At 34.2% G+C, this 21,995-nt stretch overlaps 1 protein-coding gene across 1 annotated transcript; it reads right to left on the minus strand.

Moving 5' to 3' along the window:
* Positions 1–6,533: 6,533 nt before the first annotated feature.
* LOC120628105 (putative fatty acyl-CoA reductase CG5065) lies at positions 6,534–21,741 on the minus strand. The gene is made up of 13 exons (XM_039896325.1): positions 21,648–21,741; positions 20,778–20,977; positions 19,713–19,864; positions 18,840–18,930; positions 17,676–17,821; positions 17,093–17,202; positions 15,121–15,204; positions 14,307–14,412; positions 12,872–12,948; positions 11,364–11,526; positions 8,884–9,034; positions 7,877–7,983; positions 6,534–6,649 (listed from the first exon to the last, which is right to left on the minus strand). Exons 2-13 carry the CDS (start codon positions 20,970–20,972, stop codon positions 6,559–6,561), a joined length of 1,473 nt encoding a protein of 490 aa, XP_039752259.1. The 5' UTR covers positions 20,973–20,977; positions 21,648–21,741; the 3' UTR covers positions 6,534–6,558.
* Between the last annotated feature and the right edge of the window lie 254 nt (positions 21,742–21,995).

Below are 21,995 nucleotides of genomic sequence, written 5' to 3' on the forward strand. Positions count from 1 at the left end.
ATGGAATGAAATAAAAAAAATGTTTGTTCGTAAAAATAAAAAAGCGTTTACTGGAAAAAGATAAGGAAAATATTTTATGTGACGAACTACCGTCTTCAACAGCGACTTTGCCACGCCGATTCCGCTCTCATATCGTTGGGTAAACTACATCGTACGCCTAAATTATATTAACGTGTCTTATGAAAACAATCTTTTTGATTACTTTTTAGTGTTAGACAAAATAGTAAAAATAAGAAATAAAATATCCTGAAGATAATAAAATTTTGTTTAGACGCACGTGCTTTTGTTCGATTTTTAAAACTCACTAAAAACTAATCAATAGTTTTATACCATAAGGCAAGTCAGAGTATACTTCTCTCGTAATGGTTTGGTGCGTTTTGTTCATCCAGTTCTTTGCGATGCAATGCTACTGTGCAAAATATTGGACAGTATTTAGTTAGGGCCTTGAAGTAAGTGCGCACAGTGAAACCATTACGCTAAACTTGTCAAATCTACGCCGTATCGTACTTATATTATTCATTTATGGAAAATTACTTGCATTTTTAAATTTCATAGCACGGCGAAGCTCTTGCCGCGATTAATTCGCTCGTGGATATGATGCCTATCTCTAACCAGTTGTATTTAGGGTAGCTGATTTTTTTTTTAATTATCACTGAAACTTAGTAGCAGTTTGAGTGGGTGGTGCGTGCCTGGCTATGCCACGTATCATGTCGCTTAAAGTGATACTAAAAAAATTGTCATAAGCCGAAAACTCAAAATAGTAGAATAACAACTCTACTTATCCAAAATGCCACAAAAGCGTATGATATAATTGAGTATATACCATGTTTTAGGGTATACATATATATATGCGTATACATGAACTCAAGCCGCTATACTGCGCTTCGCTAATCGGGCGTAATACGTCACGAGCATGTAGAGGTCATCAGTGTCGCAAACATAAGTTTTTCTCGTACCGAAAATCGCTCGGCGCTTAAGAAGTTTTCACTCCAACAATGATATATTAAACACGTTCGATCAAAGGCTGTGATGTGTGAATGATAACAAGCCAAACACTAAAGATAATAAACGGTGTCACATAAAATAGTTTGCTTACAATAAAAACGGGTTACCGAAACCGAATATGAAATATTGAGAGTTGGTAGACTGCATTCGTTGCAAAATAAGACTACTGACAAATCTAAGCTGCAAATAAATATGGGACACACACCAAAAACCTTCAAAACCTACCAACGCGGCTAATCCTTGTCAACGCGAAAAGACACGCAATGGTGTCTGGCACCAAAATTCCGCCCGCGGTTTTCCATTAGCAATTAAGACGATGGTTTCTCTGTATCGAATAGTAAATAAAGACGATTCCGAATACACAAATCTTATATTTAAATTGACAAGTTTAATTAAACAAACAATATGTTATCTTCTAGAACTGTCAATTTACACTCCATTTTTTCTAAACAATCTGTTTATAAAGTGTATTTTAAAAAAATGATAAAATCAAGTACGATAAAATAATTAAAAACAAATAAAATAAAAAGTGGGTATCTTCATACAACGTGCACGGAATTACGAAATACTGTTGAGAGGTGCATTAAGTATATTTCATAAGGAATCACCCTTTAAACATATTAAATCAAAAGAAGCATATTTATTTTTCCATACAAACTTATTCAAAACATTTTAAGTGTTTACTTATGACAACCCTATTGAACATATAAGATCGACACGTGCATAGTACCTCCGCTACGCGACGAGTACCTAATGAAGTGACTGGAGTCATTTGATTTTACTTTTGCATGTGATGTTGTCTGTATCTGATTTCTTTCAGTAAAAACTATAGTATTATAAGTCTCAAAGGCAGTAAATAACGTACCTCTAAAGCCTCTGAAGTATTATTTCGGTTTTCATTTACACGTTGTATAAGTGTGTTTGATAATTTTCTTAACATTTTGAAAATTAACTTTACACTAAAAAGTAACAAAAAGCTTGTTTACATTTAATGAGAAAAATAACAAAAAATTGATTTTAATATATTTGAAGATTTGTCACTGCCAAAAATTTGATGCGCCTATTAATTGGATAAAAGCAGGTGTTACTTTGCGGAAATCCATGATATACCATGAATATTGTACATACGATACACACATATGTGTGTAATTGTATCTCTCGCCAGTTTTTTGGAAAAACTAAGGTGTAATTTATAATTTCTTCAATCTTTATAGTCCACACCAAACAGATCTCCAGCAAATGTAGTTTACGCAAGTCTCTGTCCATGACTTAGCAATCGTTCATTGTTAGCATTTCCTGAAGATGCTCCGGTGTTGCAGCGAAATAGAGAGTACATTGCGGAGGAACTGTTTGGTTTGTAGAGTGTAAAGTTTAAAAAATAAATGTAGATTACATTGTTCAGATTCGCCTGGTTTTCGCGGAGTATATCAAGTTAAGCTTAATATTCATTGTACATTTGATGCGTCATCCAAAGCGCCGAGAAGGTACTATCAAACATTTCCTAAAAGTGAAGTACTATCAAGCATTTCCTAAAAGTGAAGTATAACTATATGAAATGAGGATGCTAAGAGCCTAAAACTTTGATTTAGACTGAATAAATGCTATGCCCAAGAAATTCATCATTTGAAAAAAAAAAAAACGAAAAATGCGCACAATCAATAGCTTAGTGCGTGTAAGCCATTAAACCATCGCAAGTTTTATTGTAAATTACTGTTATTTCTATATAATATAAAATACACAATTGTAAACGTCTGTGTAAAGTTAGATTAATTACAAATAAATAGTGCTTAATACTTTAAAAATATGATCTATTTTTAAAAATCGTTCATCTTTTAAAAGATTATCATTTATTCATTAAAATAAAAACTGTTTTGATATAGATTTTGTTATATATTTTTTGTTTTTGTTTTCCGTCATAAAAAAAAGATTATATTTTATAAATTCTATGTAATTGGTGCTGATTCGCTTGAACACAAATGTTTATTACTAAATTGGCAGGTTAAGAAATAGTGTCCTCCTTTCGACAGGGACATCGTTCGATTTAGTGAATTATAAAGATTCGTATACAGCAGAAAAAGCACCATTGTATATTTTTTACTGTAGTTAGCCTATAAGGTCGTTAGTATAAAAAGGGTACTTGAAGTTTTTTTCTTTAAATTTATCATTTAATATTAACAATCATATATTGCACTTTCGTTTTGTACTTTTACTTTATGTGTTGCAATTATGTAAATATTTATCATAGATTGAATCACCAAGCGATACTAGAAAACTTTATTGCTAAACACAATGATAAGAATTTTGCCTATAATGATGAAACATTGGCTTTTCGAGTTCTAAGTAGGGACCGATAAGAAACAAAAAATATTAATAAATAGAAATACTTAAATGCTTTGTATTAGAATTTATCACCAACAATGTAATGTTTTTTTGTAAATTTTTATTTAGGGTCTACATTTTTATCTCCGCACCAATTCGTTCCTTGTGAATAACTATCACCAAATTGTTGTCTGGGAGATATCGATTAGAACGCCTTTGCACACCTAAAGCCTAGCCACCTAGCTTTTAAGTTTCTACGTTGTTTTGTTTTGTGTGTGCAATACAGAATTCAAACAAACTACATTATACAGAATATATTAACATTGTGTTTACAGATAGACCTATCGTAACAGAGGTTATTTCATTGCATTTATAATAGGATTCGACGACCACCCTGTGTATGAGGTCCAGGGTCCGATTCCCGGCGGGGTGATTAGGAAGTAAATAATTTCTGAATTTTCTGTGCTCTGATCTGGTGGGAGGTTTGGACCGGGGCTAGTTACCGTGCCGCTAAGCGATTTAAAGTGTCGGTAAGATGTCGAATAGAAGCCAATGAATAGAAATGGTGGGTTTAATGTAACTGCCATACTTCTTAACAGGTCAGCCCGCTACCCTCTTCGACTGCATCATCACTTACCACTAGGTGAGATTGCAGTTAATGGCTTACTTGAAGCTTAATGCACTACACTGTATAATTCTAGCGATCTTAAATAGTTTTGTTATCTCCGTTCAGTTTATATTCTAGGGGTTGAATTTTTTGAGTTATATTCATGTACCAATAAATATAACCTAGCTAAATAAAAAAACGTGCTTGTACTCTTGTACACGCGTTAGAACTTATACTTATTTGGCGTGACAAGATCAAAGTCTTTTCCAAAATTGAATCTTTCGCCTTTTTCTACGTTTGCATTAAAAATTACACTAACAATAGAAACACGGTATTGTTTGCATTATTAAGTCAAAGTCAAAGTCAAAGTCAAAAATATCTTTATTCAAGTAGGCCCACAGGTGGCACTTTTGATGCGTACATAAGAATTACACGGTAGTGAGATGATGGCGATAACCACATTCGTAAACTTAAAACTAAAGCTACGAGGGTTCCAAACGCGTCCCGGTCTAAGAAGAAGCCCACAACAAACTTAGCCGGGTGTTTTTTTTTTTTTTTTGTTATCGCCATCTCACAATGTCATTTTAAATTATTAGAAGAGCAACCTGGTTAGAGCAATAATTTACACCCAAGCTTTTTTATCGTTTACGTAGTCCTTTATACTATAATAGGACTTTTCTATAAGCTTACGTTTAATACAAACTTTGAACTTTTTAAGAGACATCTCCAAGATGTCAATTGGTAGTTTATTGTAGAATTGTATGCAATTTCCTTTAAACGAATTATGAATTTTATGTAACCTAGTATATTGCACTGTAAGTTTATTCTTACTTCTAATGTTTAAATTATTGCAAATCAATATATATATTGAAAGTCAACTGTCAAACCTTTTTTAGAAAAACTTAAAATGTTGACTATAGCTAACTTTATGGTGTCGGTTTTTTGTGACGGTGTGCGCGCGCATCGCAAAAAATTACTCTCACCATTTTTTCTTGACGCGCCAAAAGAAGTATACCTTCAAAAATAATATAAAACGCAAGAACGATGAGCTATCATGGAAACATATTTTATTTCCAATCATTTAAATTGAAAGTTTATAACACCTGTGCCAATTCCGTTGTGCACAAATCTTTGATTTTTTAAACTTATGAAAACATTTCTATTCCTTTTACCAATAGAAATATGAAAATAACAGAACGATTTTTAGACTTGTCAAACTAGTTTAGTTTTATAGAATTTAGTGTAGCTTAGAGATTTGGGGCGTACAACCAAATTATAACTGAGAGTGTTGTGCATGCGGTGTTGATAAGAATGCAATCCTGATATGAATTTAAAAATTAAAATCTTGATATGTTGTTATTAAAAGCAACAAATTGTTTGAACCACAAGTTTCATATTATAAATTGATGGCAACAACCACTGTTACTATTTCCCTTAATTAATTTAGGTGTACCTATAAGTTTATTATTTTAAAAATGTAAATTCCTGTAAAGTTTTATATATAAAAGATAATATATTATTTCACTTTGGGACTATTTATTTGTTTATTTTTTTGAATAATTACCTATCCAACTGTTGTAGATAGTGTAAAAGTATAAACAGTACACTCTTTATCTTCCAACTTGTCTTATGTTGTAAACTTTTCATTTCTTTTTAGTGTAAAGTATATTTTAATAATATCAATAAAAAACAAGTGTGATAAAATTAATAAAAACAAACAAAATAAAAAGAGATTTTCTTTATGTAAGTGTCTTTTAATTATTTTCTTAACGGTATAAAATGAACTTTTCACTAAAAGTAATGAAAAGATTGTTTACATTATAAGACAGTCAAGAAAAAAATAACTTTAGTAAAATGGTCAGTAGAAATGCTACCTGATTTCTTAACTACAAAAATGTAGTCACAACATAGTGTAACAACATTCTATTTCAATAAATACATATATCATTGAAGGCAAATATGAAACTTGATCTGGACATTTTATGGAGAAATCGGAAAAGTAAAAAATAAAACACTATTTTCAAAATTTCAGATAAGTAGTTACGAACTTGTTCTACACCTCCTTAGCTCCGAACTAGCTAGGTTATGAAGAGCTTAGCAAGAGGAGTCTTCAGGGCACGATGATCTCCGCGTAGTGCACCTCTACATGCAGGCGCTCATATTTTTCGACTACTTTCAATGCTTTATGCTATTTGAAATTCGATGATTCTGTTTCAGAAGAAATTTATCCACGGAAAGTGCTATTGGCGCTCAAGCAGACCGTGAGGTACTACATGGTACTACACGGACCGTAAAACTCCTGTATACGCAGCTTTTCTTGACCTTTCCAAGGCTTTTGATAAGTTATATAACCTTGATAATTATTGAGACATTAATAATCTCTGATGGTACATCAAGGTATTGTTTAATAAAACACGGGTGTCTAATATTTTGCATTTTAAGACTTATATCAATACAATAAGGTCCACGTTACAAGTGTGATGAAAATGATTTATTCAAATAGGTTTGGTTAGGAAGTTAGACCTTGAGGCCCGATTTTGTTTGATTTAACGTAAAAAATCAGGATTACCTACGCGTAGTAGGTAAATAAGTGAGTACAAATTTTAATATTTATTTAATTGATTCTTCTAAGAAACATATTTTACAAATATACAGTAAGTGAAGTATGCTAGCAAAACGTAAAATAGCGTTTTCAGTGTCATATGCAGATAATATAATCTGAAACAAGCAAAAAACAAAACTCAATGTTAATCTTAATAGGTACGGACGGTTGAGTAAGGCGTAAGTATAATTTACGTGAAAACTACTTTACACATATAATATGGTAAAAGATAGTTTTTTATACTTTATCTAAATTAATAGCAGACTAAGCATATGTCCTGTCTATGGTAAGTGAAAAAACATTGTCTATAAAGAGCAATACACCGCAGGGCATCCAAGGAACTCTTCACTACAAAGTCCACCCTGTGTCTATCAACCTGAGGCGTAGGTGTATAGCCCTACCGTGCCTGTAATCGCAACAGCAGACACGCCCAGCTTTACTAATATGTACTATCCAAAAAACGTTTAAGATTTTGTCACATGAAGTGTTGTAATCCATGTGTCAAGATGGCAAGAGGACCGTTAAATGTGACGTCATGACAAAACTAACATGGCGGCTATGACAGAAAAATTGACCGAATATGTCGAGTTAAGACATAAATTAAAGTTTTTACTGTCGTTCTATTCAAAATTAAATTCATGTTGTACGTCGTTGTAAAAAATATGCCAAGATCGAAACGACAGGTCGATCTACGACAATAAAAATAAATCAAAAAGAGCGACGTGATGTTTGTACTTTCGATGTTTGAAAAAGATTTGTTGTGGCGATATAGCGTGGGATATGAGTAAGAATAAGAAATCTGAAGGTGTGTATGTTTGTTTGTTTATTTGTAAAGGAAACTGACGCCGGCACTGCTTTTTTTTTAACTGTTATGGGCTAGCGCTTGGCCACAATCTCACCTGATAGAAAGTTTAGATGTGGCCTAATATGGGACGTGCTTACCTAGAAGATGCCTAATTGTTTGAAAGATACCCAGGTTGTAAGAATTAGGAAACACAGAACTCGGAAGGACTTTCCAAACCCCAGCCATGCGGATAAGAAAGAAGATGCAAATCGCTTCGTGCGATTTTTTGGGATATTAAAAACGTGGGTGAAAACCCGCCCGGTGCCTTGCAGTCTGATGGTATAATCGTGAAGAGCGGTGCTTGCTTCGCTAAGACGGATACGAGATTCTTTTGTCCCAAAAATTCAAATATTTTCTGCTGGATTTCTTTGTCAATGGATTTTCTTTCGGCAAAACCCAAGCGGTTGAAGACGTTGACATATGTTATCAGTTTTTTCGTCGTGGGAATTATGTAACTTTAACCTGTGTATCTCTATGAGATTAAGTCAGAACAGCGTACCGTGTCAAGAGACGCCTGGCTTGCGGCAACGTTGACAAATCCTCCTTGGCAATGAACTCTCGTACACCGAGATGAAACTTTTCCAGGAAGTCGTCGTGATCAAGTTTCTAAAACATTGTAATAGACAGAATTCACAAAATGTTGGACAAGCAATTTTTACTAATACTATAAATGCGAAAGTGTGTTTGTTCACTTGCTTTTATAATAATAATAATAATAAATATTTATGAACCACAATAAATAAATTACAACATACTACAAGAAGAGGACAGAGAAAAAGAAAAAATATATAATAATTTAGGCGTATGTTGCTTCGTTGTGGTCAGCGGGTCACCTACTTAGCTCTGTGCCGCAGAACCATGGCAGTAAATGCCAAGGAATACTACACCGCTGATTTTCAGTAGAATATTTGATTGTGCTTTCATCACGTTATAATTAAGCAACCAACTATATTTTTGGTATAGTGTTAGTTAAAAGGACGGAGAGTAACATTTTTTTTATTAAATGAAAAAGTGGTTCCCCCGGGATTTGCAAAAAAAGTGTGATAAACGCCTAAACGAGTTAGTCGTACACGCTAGATGACTCAACAGGTCGTGTCTGAATTATTGCGATTTTGTAGGTATGTATACATACCTAGTGTGTGGAAATACAATGAGCATCTTAAGACTTTAGTAAAGTAACCCCGAGTACTCTTAATACGGCTCAAATAATATAAGGTGTATTATAAGGTGTGTTGAAACTTGCAAAATTCTCGAATAATTATTATTTCTGTGACGTCACATACGCCCTAGCATAGGAGGCAGATAATTTGTCCCCCGATTATATCCATTGACAAAAGATATAATCTTGTCCACCTGCTAAAGCAAAGTAAGTATCAGGAAAAAGTAGAGGTTTAACGCCGCTTGATAATACACACACACACACACGTGAGCTCTTGCTCGGAGAGTGAAATAATGAGTATAAATAAATATTTTTAAGTAGGTATATATTAATAAGTTGGTACTTACCGACATATCCGTATAGAAGATCTCATTTTCTTTTTCAGTTATTTGATTTCTCAATGATTCGAAATAGTCATTCTTGAATACCCAGGTCCTGGAAGTGTAGTATTCTAATAGTTGGGACCCTTTACGGAGGCGCTTCTCTGTCGATATCATGCTGAAAGTTAAAAATAACATTGCATAGCTTATTCAGAAATAAATGATTCACTGAACCTAGTTAATTAAATTTTAGTAAATCCAATTAAATATTTTAGGAATATATTAATCCTGAAAGCATTAATAAATAGATACGACTCTCCAATTTACGAGCTTTATATTAAATTCCGTGTAGGGCTGCCTGGAGGCAGAAATTCTAATTCGTTACTTTTTGTATATTTAATACTAGCTGTTGCCCACGACTTCGTCTGAGTTTGATTTTGTTTCGATTTATTTGTAGTTCCAAAAAAAAAAAAAAAAAGTATTCAGTATCGCTAAGCCTTAAATGAAGGGTTTGCTGTTGTCCGCTGGGGAGTTCTGTCCTCAATCTCCAACTACATTCATCAGATCTACACAAAGTTTGGGCCAAATTAAACCTCTATAGTACAAAAATAATTATTTAAATCGGTTTTAATTTGTCGGAGTTATGGTGTAAAATCGTCAAACACTATCATCCCCTCTCCCAAAAGAACCGAGCTTAATGTCGGAATAAAAAGTATCCTGTATTACTTCTAACACTTCCAAGAATATGTGTACAAAGTTTCATGAGGATCGGTTAAGTAGTTTTTTCGTGAAAGCGTAACAAACAAACTTACATTGACATTTATAATATTAGTAGGGATAGGGATTAATATCCCATGTAAGTTCTTTTTCCCTTTTTGATGAAAGTTTAGTTTTTCATTATTCTGTTATATACAGTCAAAACTGTTTATGGCGACATCGTTTAGAACAACTTACCGGTTAAATTGACCAAAATCAAAAAAGTCCTGGCCGAATGATATATGACCGCCTTATCGGAAAACATTGGTTTTTACGAAATTGTTTACTGACATACCGCATTAATCGACCACATTTGGTTAATGTTTTCGGAAAATTATATCTATAGAACGACCGGTTCAGCTGGATTGTAAACAATTTGAATAGGTAACAGTATCCACATCTGGCACAGTATACTGGTCAATGGCTATTATCGTAAAAGTAAACAAAGTTTAGGGTCTTTTAAAATTCTTAGAAACAAAGCAGATGCATGCCGTAGCCTCAAGGCCCGCTTCGTCATATCTCTTAAGTCAGTTTGTTACTTATCTTTACACAAGACGCACCAAAACATATTGTTGAGTTAACTGTGAAAATGTTAACATGTCGCAAAAAAGAAAACAAATCAATATCAAAGAAAAATCGCGTATCGCATACCTACATGTATTATCTTTCCTATTAATACCTGTCACCGCTTGTTACAACTATCGGTTTTTACTTTTTTTTTTTATTATGATAATAAATATGTATTCAGCGTGAGAAAATGGAACTCCCAATTAGACAAAGCATTTGTTACATTGGTCAAAACATAATTTTTCTAAAAGTGTATTCTAACAACAAAGGGTGATATAATAATAACTCAGCTTCGCTGGTTCTTAATAACATTGAAGGTCGCGGGTTTAAGATTTTAGTAAAGCGACAGAAAAAAGAAACAAATGGAATCCTTTTTTAATAAATTGAAGTTAAGTTAAGTATGCCTTGTTCATTATTATTGTTGTAAAGTTAATGAAGGCAAGCTGAGAGTAAATCGAACATAGACAGTATTCGAAAAGGTGTTAGCTGTTCGTAAAACTTCATTGCTTGTAATCCAGAGTTAGAAGTGTATGTAGTCTACGGGTTAATAAGCGCCGTAGCAGCGTAGCACTAAAACGTTTAATAATTGCCTGGCGGAGAAAGTTTTTAGGGATAAGGCTGAAAAATGTTAAAATGTAATTTAATTGCTTCTTTTGCAAGTTCACATTGTATGTTTTCGTGTGTACAGTAAAGTATACTTTGTTTTGGTTTCATCTTCTCATGAAGCGTTAGCAGAAACAGGTATTGTGGCATATTGTTGCATATTATGAATGGTGAATTTAGATCAAAATGTTAGGCAATTTACTAATAGTTTAATTCATCATTCATCAAAAAGTGAATATACTCAAGGCTGCTCGGTTGGCAGACTTCGGCCGTGGCTCGTTACCACCCTAACGACAAAGACTTGCCGCCAAGTGATTTAACGGGAAATACCATCTAAATCCGTCATCTTAAGCTAGCTAGCTAGTATGAAGCAACGGGATTCCGAAAAAAGAAAAAAAGAATATCCATTTACGCAGCAATCCCATTGCATGGGCATGTGTTTTCTCAGTGTAAATGGAAGGTATATCAAATAACATACTGACATAGATAAGGTATTTTTTAACGGATGCGGATCATATTAATTTTTATTCTACATTATTTTCTTATAAATAGATGCCCCTAATGCTGTTAATAATACTTACAATGTCTCCTGCCCGAACAAAAATAATAGTAAATCGATTAAGTACGCCGGCACGATGTGAAAAAAGAACTCCGCTATCTTGTGCTGAAAGCGATATTCCTTGGTTGATCCCGCAGGGTAGTACAGGCAGCGGGAAAGCGGGTATTTGACTATTAATTCTGTCACTGGAACAATATAAAAATTTTCTAAAAAAAATATTTTAAATTAAATTGAAAACCCCGAGACTGATTAAGAAATCTATACTTATTATAAAACTGTAACAGGTCTTATTCTGTTTATGTGTATTCATTTAAGGTTTTTTTTTTATAAGGGTGCTTCAGTATATTTCATAAGGAATTACCCTGTAAATAAATTAAGTCGGAAGAAGCATATTTCCGAATGAACATAAGGCAGTCGAAGTCACCGGGCCTATTTAAAAATTAACAGCATTTTTAAATATGCCACATTATCTCGCTCAATAAAGTCGACTATTATCTATCAACTCTTATCTTCTCATATTTAGTATTTATGGTATGTTAAAGTATATATTAGTATATACATTTTTATATTTATCATTAGTATTGTTGTATGTGTGTAGTCTAGTTTATGTGTTAGTATGTAGTTATTCGTATGTATTTTTACACAGTGTAGGTACCCCACCTTTTCGTTTTAGATTTCCTAATCCTAAGCTCGCCTGGTAGAGATCGCTACTTAGCGATAAGGCGGCCTTTTGTATTCTACTACGTACTTGAACTTGATGTGGTGTGCAAATAAAGAGTATAAATTAATTTAAATATTTTTATTTCCATACAAACTAATTCAAAACATTCTAAGTTTTTACTTATGTAACAACCCTATTGAAGATAAGAGGCCGATACGCGCATAGTACCTACGCTGCGCGGCATGTACCTAGAAAAGTGACAGGAGTCACTTGATTTTTATTTTCCATGTGATGTTAGGGCTGTATCTGATTTCTTTCAGTGTAAACTATGGCAGTGGTTTTTTTTTTAAACTATTAGCGTTTCGGTTTCACGGATAAGTCTCACAGATAGTAAATAATGTACCTCTAAAACCTGTGGAGTACTATTAAGGTTTTCATTTATACGTTGTATAATTGATGCTTAATCCAAAACTGTAATTTTTTCAGTATTGTCTGTCTGTCGGTATCTTGGCATCAATCCAAAACTAAAACTCTGAAACTTTACACGATTTTAATTCTTTAGTTATTTAATTAATATATATTTATTCTTTAAAATAATTGTTTTATAAATATTACCTAAAATAAACTATTTAAAACTAAATAAAATCTAAAACGTCCTCGAAACCACCGCAGCGAGGCACAGTTCCTAAGATGCTGGCAGCATTGCCCCTTCGGATGGCCAAACTAATTCGTTGGCCAAGGTAATTAATGCATAATATTTAAAACATGATTTTAGTTCATACTTAAACCAGCTGATTGAATCAAGGAAGCTTTGTCATTCTTAACTTTTGACACTGGGACCTCGGTGCTACATTCCATAGACAACTTACTTTTTCTGATTGCTCCATGCCAAGTCATTTTATTCGCGCTGGAATCCGTAATATTGCAGACTCTTATATCCTTTGGTCTGCAAAACAAGAATTGTTGTCTATACATCATAATGCTATTTCGCATCACACTCAATCTTGCTTTTTAATTTTTAGCAGTTAAGAACTCAGAGCAGTCAGTGTTCTCTATATAGGTATTCAGTGGGCAAATATAGAAAGGAAAATACATTTTCTTGTATGCCTTTGGTTGCCTGGAAGAGATCGCTATTTAGCGATAAGGCCGCCAAATTGTACGTTCTACCTTATTGTGCTGTTGTATTTGTATGTCTGTAAATTTTCTCTGTGGTGTACAATAAAAGTGTATTCATTCATTCAAAGGGTAAGTTATGTGGAAATTTTTTGATTAAAGCAATTTAACATACTAAACCAAGCAATTGTTGATTCTTAAATGAGATTTATAGTTCAATTTTTCATGACAAAGATAATTTTTCCCCCCCTTGCTGGCACACATAGGCCATATCTTAGGTGTTCCTTATATTTCTATGTCCAAAGAACGAAAACGCTCATTAACAACGCGCTGTGAACTGATTCATTTGAATCAGTTCACAGCGCGTTGTGTTTTAGCCCAAAATTATACCGAAATCGACCACGTGTCACCGCGCAAGAAACAAGCAGAGAGAGCGGTGCGATATATTTTCATTTATAGGTGGGTATAATTGACAGACCAAGCAAATGGCCCTGTGAATATTGTTATGAGAACAAGACAGATATTGTCAAAAGCAAGAGTCTGACATGGCAATGTTGGTTGCAATGCAACGTAGACAGAGAATTCTCTGTCTACGCAATGCAACTATGGCTGACATGTGTTGTAACACAGTTGAATTACAAATAAAACAGTACCTAATTAATTATTATTATTAGATTTTAATTTTTTGTTTTATTTTTTTTAATAATTATCATTATTCATTGAAATTTTCAATGTTTTTTTATTTTGTCTTTTTAATTTTATATTTATGACATGCCATTTTAATCAATGTATACCGCAATTTTAATTTTAATTCGATTTTGTATATTGTTAATTATTTATTTTTCTTTTCTCTAATATTGTTATTTTAAATGTATTACTACAGCCTTTGCCTGAAATATAGAGACTATTATTATATAATAACAACACGTCCTTCAACGTGCAGCCGTATGTCCATCAACCTGAGACGTAGGTGTTAAGCCTCATGTACCCGTAATTACACCCGTAACCACGCTCTTCAGATCTGAAAACAGCATTGCAACATTGCGGCTTAGCGGCAGAAATAAGGGTGGTGCAGCTTATTGACAAGCTGTACTACTACAACTAGAATATAGCGTTCCTAAATCAGTTTTTTTATAGGAAACACAATTTCTATCGGTTATAAAAGTTAAAATCCTACTCAGAAATACATACTGTTCAAGTCCAGTGGTATAAGCTAGAAGTATACAGCCGTTGACCACCGTATCCAGTGGTATTACATCCATTTGGGTATTCTTGCAATACGAGGTGTGCGTAACACCTAAATTAGATGATAGGAGAAAATTTATTATTACAAAGCCAACATGGCTGTGCGAAATCTTGTTATTAAAATTAGAAATTTTAATAAAACGAAAGCACGTGTCCACAGACATAACATATAAAGATTTCTCTTCTTCTCGGTAGAATCTGCCTTCCGAACATACTAGACGTTTCAAAAGTGCTTATATTAGGCCTACTTTAAATAAATGAAAGTTGCGTTTGAAGTAGATATTAGTAGTCTTTTGATACCTGAAAATAATTACATTAAATCTTATCCCCCTCTTTCATTAAAGACGGAAAAATGTTTAATTTGTTTAATCGGAAACGCCTATAGATATTATCACAGCAATGTTACGGAGTATCCGATCTTACTTATTAGTAACATTGCTATGATAATAAGGTACTATCTGAACCGTGCACCAAATCGGTTATTACCGGAAAACACGGATGAAATGACCTTTTCTGAAAATGAATCCTAACTAGATCGATCGATCGCCCCCAAAGCCCCCTGTGTACATGAAAATCGTTGGAGCCGATTCCGAGATTCCAATTATATATATACAAGAATTACTCGTTTAAAAATATAAAATACTTTCAAAAAAATTTGTAATAATGTAATAAAAATCAATGTTCTGCCACTACATATCAATGTACCTAGCTATATTCGAAATAATTACTAATGAAAGTATGTATAATCTGTTTTATTTACCTCTAGCCGCAGCGTACAAAGCTCCTGTAGGACCATTTTTGTTATCCACCCATCCCGGTAAAGGCTCCTTATATGTTGGCATAACTGAAACCAAATGAACATTATTAATAATGTATTTATTACACTGTGTATACTGTCTTATTGCTCCAATGGGGCATTAGCATGTTAGCATATTTAACTACAGATCACGAGATCCGGGTTTTGATTCCCGGGTAGGGACTAGCGACTTCGTCCGCGTATAAGTCATCCTTAAAAGATAGCGGATTTTTTTAGAACTTTTAGAAGGGGAACAACTTTGTCATTTTATCGAAGCTCTCAAAAGGAAAAAAAAACCCTGATTTCGTAACATTATTCATGTGTGCTATGCTCGTTTCAGTCGTGATGATATCTAGCCTATAGCATCGCTCGATAAATGGGCTATCAAACACTGAAGGATTTTTTTAAATGTAACCAGTAGTTCTTGAGATCATTACGTTTATTAGTAAACGTTATTTATGAATTGTATGTATTACGTTTATTACGTTCATTAGAACCAAACTCTTCAGCTTTATATATAAAGATATGATTAGAAGAATTGTAAGTAATCAAATGATATTGGCGGTGTCCATCCCAGTGCCTCAAACGCTTTAATGTGTCAGCTCTGGGTAATTTAATAAACATCGGAATATAGTGGTTAAAACCCACCAACAGTGGCGGATCTATGTTTTAAAACCCACCCTCCTATTAAAGAAGGGCCCTGTGCCCAGTAGGTTTACAAAACAAAAGATTTACTCAATTGCTGGTCAATTACTGGCTGGATTGGCTCAATTCGCGTAACATGTGAAAAATAATCCCCAAAAATATAGATATTATAAACATCGTACGTAAGACGTAACGTAAGGAGATCACCATTCTCAGATATTTATTTGATGCTGCATTTAGGTTAGTACAACTGCTATAACCCAAACAGGTTAGCCCGCTGCGATCATAGACCGCACCATCACTTACAATAACCTGCGATTGCAGTCAAGGGCTGACTTGTAGAGGAATAAAAGAAATGTATGAAAAAGAAGACAACCTGTGGTAAAACAAACCGTTCTGGGTAATAAACCTGTAACCGCCATTTCAAACTAGTTCAGTTACTGCAGGGCTAGCACAGGCAGGAGACAAAAGTTATATCCCCTGATTATATCCCCTGACGAGGGATATAATTAAAGTGTCTACCTGCTAAAGCACGGGAACTTGGAATAGGAGAAGTTTACCCTCGTTTATTATTACACATACTTATATTATTTGAATATTAAGTATTTCAACTATTGCGCCAATGAGAGTTTACAAAGCTATGGGAGAAGATACATTTGTATCCTTTCCCCGGGGATATAATTGTCTCCTGCCTATGCTATCCGTGGTGGATGAGCTTAGTGCTAAAGTGCTCAGAGCCTAGAATTTTAGTCAAAGAAAGAAGCTCCCCACTCTACCCCATGTGAGAACTAGTTCGTTTCACTAACGACGGACAAAGCAATACCTATGTAAGCAACGCCCGACCAAAGAAGATTCCTAGGCATACATTTACCTACCCTTAACAAATCGATTGGCAAGAACCATACACAAGTTAGGTTATAGGCAACTCATATAACCTTGTCTATGGTTCTTGTCATAAGGTGTGGTATTTTGTGTTTTTATCATCATATTTTTAATTTTTCGTATGGATTTAAAGTTATGAAAAAAATCGAATATATTTACATCTGTCAAGTCTCAGTTTACGAGTCCGCTAAACTTTACTATCCGTAAAACTGGTGTCGTTAAGATCACATAAGACTTAGTGAAGCGTTTTTTCTTTCTAGGAACCTCCTAAGGCTAAATCACTAGGTATCCCATCACTAGGTAGACAATTCCTAGGTTTAGTGAAAACGGGCATAAAATAGGTTCGCCTCGAACCTGTCCCTCCTGAACACCTCGCGTAAATAAAACTTATTAAAATAAATATTCTTACCAATTGAGGGTCTCGCAATAGCAATTATGAACTTTCCAGCATATTGTGCCACTAAATCCTCAGCAAGATTTTTAGAATATCCGTATGTGTTGGCGTATGGCTTAATCAACCTGCAATTGTGTAGAGCTAATTAAGACAAGACAAGTCGTACGAATTGAACATTAATATTCAGGCAAAAGATAATTTTTCATGCGTTATAAAAGTACATTGCTAAACGATAGAAAGTTCCTAAATAACAACCGATGTTTGTGCGCACGAGCGTAGCATGGGCTTTTCAAAGTTATACACTACTTTTGATATATTTTATTTTGATAAGGTAGAGGTGAAAAAACGTTTAAAAATATATGGATTTCACATTTTTTCACCTTTTAAAAAATTATGAATCAATGAGATCGCTCTTTTTTGAAACCTTTTAAGAAGTAAAAAATAATTTATTGATATTGGTTACTTTTTCATACTTCGTCGCTCATTTTTGACAAACAGCTCTGAAGGTCAAATAGGTCCACAATATGCAAGCATTATTTTACATGGATTTTTGAGTAACTTCAGCAATAAATGGAATAATTAAAAACAATGTAGGTACTCAGGCTGTATTTTCATTAACATGTCATCGCTCATCCATCTGACACAGTCGATGATGTCCTGTGGCTTGTGAATCGAAGGGTACACCTTTTCTTCCAGGGATTCTAACTCATCGTGACAGAAGGACGTTGATATGTTTACGAAAACCTGGAACATTCATCATCATAATTTCAACCGATAGACGTTCACAGCTGGACGTAGATCTCGTATGTAGGGACTTTCTGAGGCGCGCTTGATTTCGTGCCAAACTAAAGGGGGGTCTACCATCACTACGCTATCCAGCCATCATCATCATTTCGACCCATTACCGGCCCACTACAGGGCACGGGTCTCCTCCCACAATGAGAAGGGGTTAAGGCCGTAGTCAACAACGCTGGCCCAGTGCGGATTGGTGGACTCCACATACCTTTGAGAACATTATGTAGAACTTTCAGGAATGCAGGTTTCCTCACGATGTTTTCCTTCACCGTCTAAGCAAGTGATATTTTTAATAACTTAAAACGCACATAACTAAGAAAAGTTAGAAGTGATTTGAACTCGAGCACCTTCCCACTGCGCTATCACCGCTATCCAGTACGGGGTTGTAACTCCAGCGCCTTAGGCACTATCTAAAGCACCACAATGTTCAGCTGTACTTCACATTGGCCCTTAAGCTTCGCAACTCTTTCAGCTATGTCGTTATCTTGTTTCTTTTACGAAAGCCTTTTTTTTTCTATTCCACTACACCTATGCCCTCGACTGTAATCTCACCTAGTGGTAAGCGATAATGCAGACTAAGATGGTAGCGGGCTAACCTGTTAGGGAGTAAGTTAGTTACAGCCGTGATCGGTTTCTACGCTACGCACCGAAACACTTTTTTCGCTTAGCGGCACGTCTTTGTCGGTTGGGTGGTAACTAGCCACGGCCAGAGCTTTCACCAGACATAATCCTTGTGCCTTCCAATGCCAGTTCCCGTAATTTGATCACGTAAATATACTCTCTAATGCTTAGATTTACATTTTTCAGCGGAACGAACAGCTTTATTGCACTGCATTTATTGCTATTATATTGTTGCAGGCTCTACTTTGCTACTCTACGTAGACTACAAACCAATGCCGCGGTTTACTGTATAAAACAATAGTAAGATACTAAATTAATGGTTTAAAACATCTAAACTATAGCTTACTTCAAGATTTTCCATTCCTTCTGCTAATTCTAAAACACGCTTGGTTCCAATTACATTTGTAGTTATTTCCTCTCGAAGGCCCAAATCGAATCTGAAAGATTTAGTTATTTAATATTGATACCGTAAGTATACTATACGTATAAATCTTAGACTGATACTGTATCGATATTCAAAGCTCTGTCACTCCTTGGATTCCTTAATTAATTGTCAAATCTGTAAAGACCAATTTTTGTAAGTCAATTTTTGGACCATGAGTTTAACGAATTTTTGTTCTGTATCATGAATGTTTAAATTGCTAGTCAAGAAGATAGGTTGAAGTTACCATTTTCAAAAAACTGTTAGTCAATCTGAATAAATTCATTTTCTTTCTTTCAATTTAATATAACCAGCAAATTGGAGAGACGAAAGCGGGATTAGTCTAGAGGCTAAACAATAGTCAGCTTTCTCTTTTTTTTCAAAGCTAAGTATGAATATTTTATGCCCTATTCCACGGTAACAAATCAGTTTGAGAGTTATTTCTATATCTTATGATCAGTGGCGTGCATAGAGGGTATGCACGGGGTATGCAGATAATATAAAATGAAGAAAATCTCCAGTGCGAGTTACAAAATACTTAAGGACAGGCATTCTAAGAGTTCTATAAAGCCTACTTTTAAGTATTTATAACTCGTACTGGAGATTTTCTTCATTGTATATCATTTGCATACCCTGTGTTACCCTCTATGCACGCCACTGCTTATGATACGCAAGTGAAAAATGGCCAAAAGTTTGATCAAATTTCATAATAATGTGACTAAAGAGAAATAGAAGTAATTTTCAGTAAATTAAGCTTTTCGTGGTTCGTCCATAAAAAAGGTATCGATTTATAATCACCTGACTGAAGCAGCACTATGGAACACAATTTGGACCTCTTTCTGCAACATAGTTCTATCCTCAGCAGATATTGCAAGACCTTCTTCGAAAATATCGCCAGGTATCACGCAGATCTTCGAGAACATACTAATGTCCTTGATTTTCTCAAAACACTGGAAACATTTAAAATGCAAACTAATTATCGTAATCAATCCCATGATACTCAAACATTTAACGAAAGGAACTCTTATCTCACGGGACAAAGGCTATTAGGTATATCTCTAAGGTATACCTAGATCCTAGATTATTGTCACTATTAACGATTTTAAACTAAGATTTTCGTAGTTAATCAACATTTCTTAAATATAGTTCAACGGGTAGATACATACCACGATAATATTTTTGGATTTGTCGATATTTCGATGCAACTGGGTCGAAATATCGACAAATCCATTAATATTATCGTGGTATGTACCCTTTGAACTATATTTAAGAAATATTGTCACTATTTCGTGATAATAGGTAAATCTCTGAGGCACGGGGGTGGAAAGTGCCAATTTCCTAACTCCGTACTAGGTATTGTTTTGTTTAAATAAGTATTATTTAAATATTTCTGACGCTCTTGTTTCCGAGTTATAATTCTTATTTTAAAATGAAATGTATGCATGGTATGTTGAAAAAGTAAACCTGACAATTTAAAATATTACTGATTTGGGCAATGGTCGGTAGCAGAAACCCCTATAGATATCTATTACGCTAATTTCACATGATCGTTGTATATAATTTTATTTATTAATTATAACTGAGCGCCATACCGCGACATCTAGCCCATGCCTTAGCGACATTCAAGTTTGCATTCAGCTAGTAGCCAATCACGAGGCTCTGTCAAAAAGTCACGTGTTGTGATTGGTCCCCCGCCGAAACGCTAAGGGCAAACGTTAGGCGTCGCATTTTTGCCTTGCTTTTTATCGAATATTGCTGATACTCATAATACACGATGACTAGTAAAAGGGGTTACTTGGACATCATCTATTATGAGTCATAATCGCTTTCTAAATGACCTTATATACATTCTATAGGACTTACTCTTCTGCTAATTATCTCATCTAGTCGCTCTTGGGGGGCCTGCCCCTTCTTTTTCCTCATCAATACATATATTGCTTTAATATCTGGACAGCATCTTAGTAATTTCTCAATCAAGACTTTGCCTATAAAACCACTGCCTCCCGTAATAAATATAGATTTATTTGCATAATATTCCAAAACCCCGAGTGGTGCCATGTTATCTGAAACCATAATAAATCACATTTTTAAGTTTACGTCACTGAAATTGTAAAAGCAACTTGAAGGTTGAATCTTGGTCCGCCTGTTACTTTTCTTATTAACTTCAAGTTAACGCAGTAATTTACTAATAGCAGATAAGCAGGAGGTGGAGGTGGAGTGCACAGAGTTTCTGACCAGGGTAGGCATATAATATTACATGGAAAACTATTCCAAGGTGGCATGAAATGCCGAAATTCCTTCTCTTATACGAGCCACATTTACACTTAGGTAAGTGTGTGCATGTATGCACTGCACGCCACTGCAGATAGGTAAATCGTCACCTAAACATAAAGAAAACAACTGGAAATATTTTCCTGTATTGCAAGGATATGTTTAACGTTTAACGTTTATTTATATAGTTCTTCATCGTTTCTTGACAAAAAAAAAAAATTACCTCTAAAGCCGTTTGCAGCAAGCTTTTTTTGATTTTTTGCTGGTGAAATCAAAATGAAGGGATAGCATGGGATTTATTTTATCTCAGCTATTAAAATAGAAAAAAACAGTGGAACTAATAAAGTGTACGGAGCCCCGTAGCAATAATAATTGTAGGTCCTGTTTTAGTTTGCAACGTTCAGAAATCAAATCCCGTCATGTCCCAAAACAAATAAATAGTTGTCAAATCACAATACTCACTTATTTAAACAGTTAAATTTGCAAAATTTAAAGATATTAGCGAACAACTCACAAACAAGTCTTCAGCTGTTTAACACAAGTTAATAATTGGTACAATTATGAAAACATTTTTATAATATACAAGTCTTTTTATTTATATAAAATGGTAAGTACTCGATAATGAATTATATACATGAATATAAAAAACAGGGCGTAATGAGTTCATTCGGGTTAAGTAGGTTATTTTGAGTAAATTTATTTCATGTTAATAAATGCATACAATGTATATATGTTTAATACATACAATTGTATAAATACTAGGGATTAAATAAATTAAGTCGAAATCGAAATTATGATGTTGTGACGAAC

Source organism: Pararge aegeria, chromosome 12 (genome assembly GCF_905163445.1).
Source record: "Pararge aegeria chromosome 12, ilParAegt1.1, whole genome shotgun sequence".
In the NCBI taxonomy this organism is placed as follows: Eukaryota; Metazoa; Arthropoda; class Insecta; order Lepidoptera; family Nymphalidae; genus Pararge; species Pararge aegeria.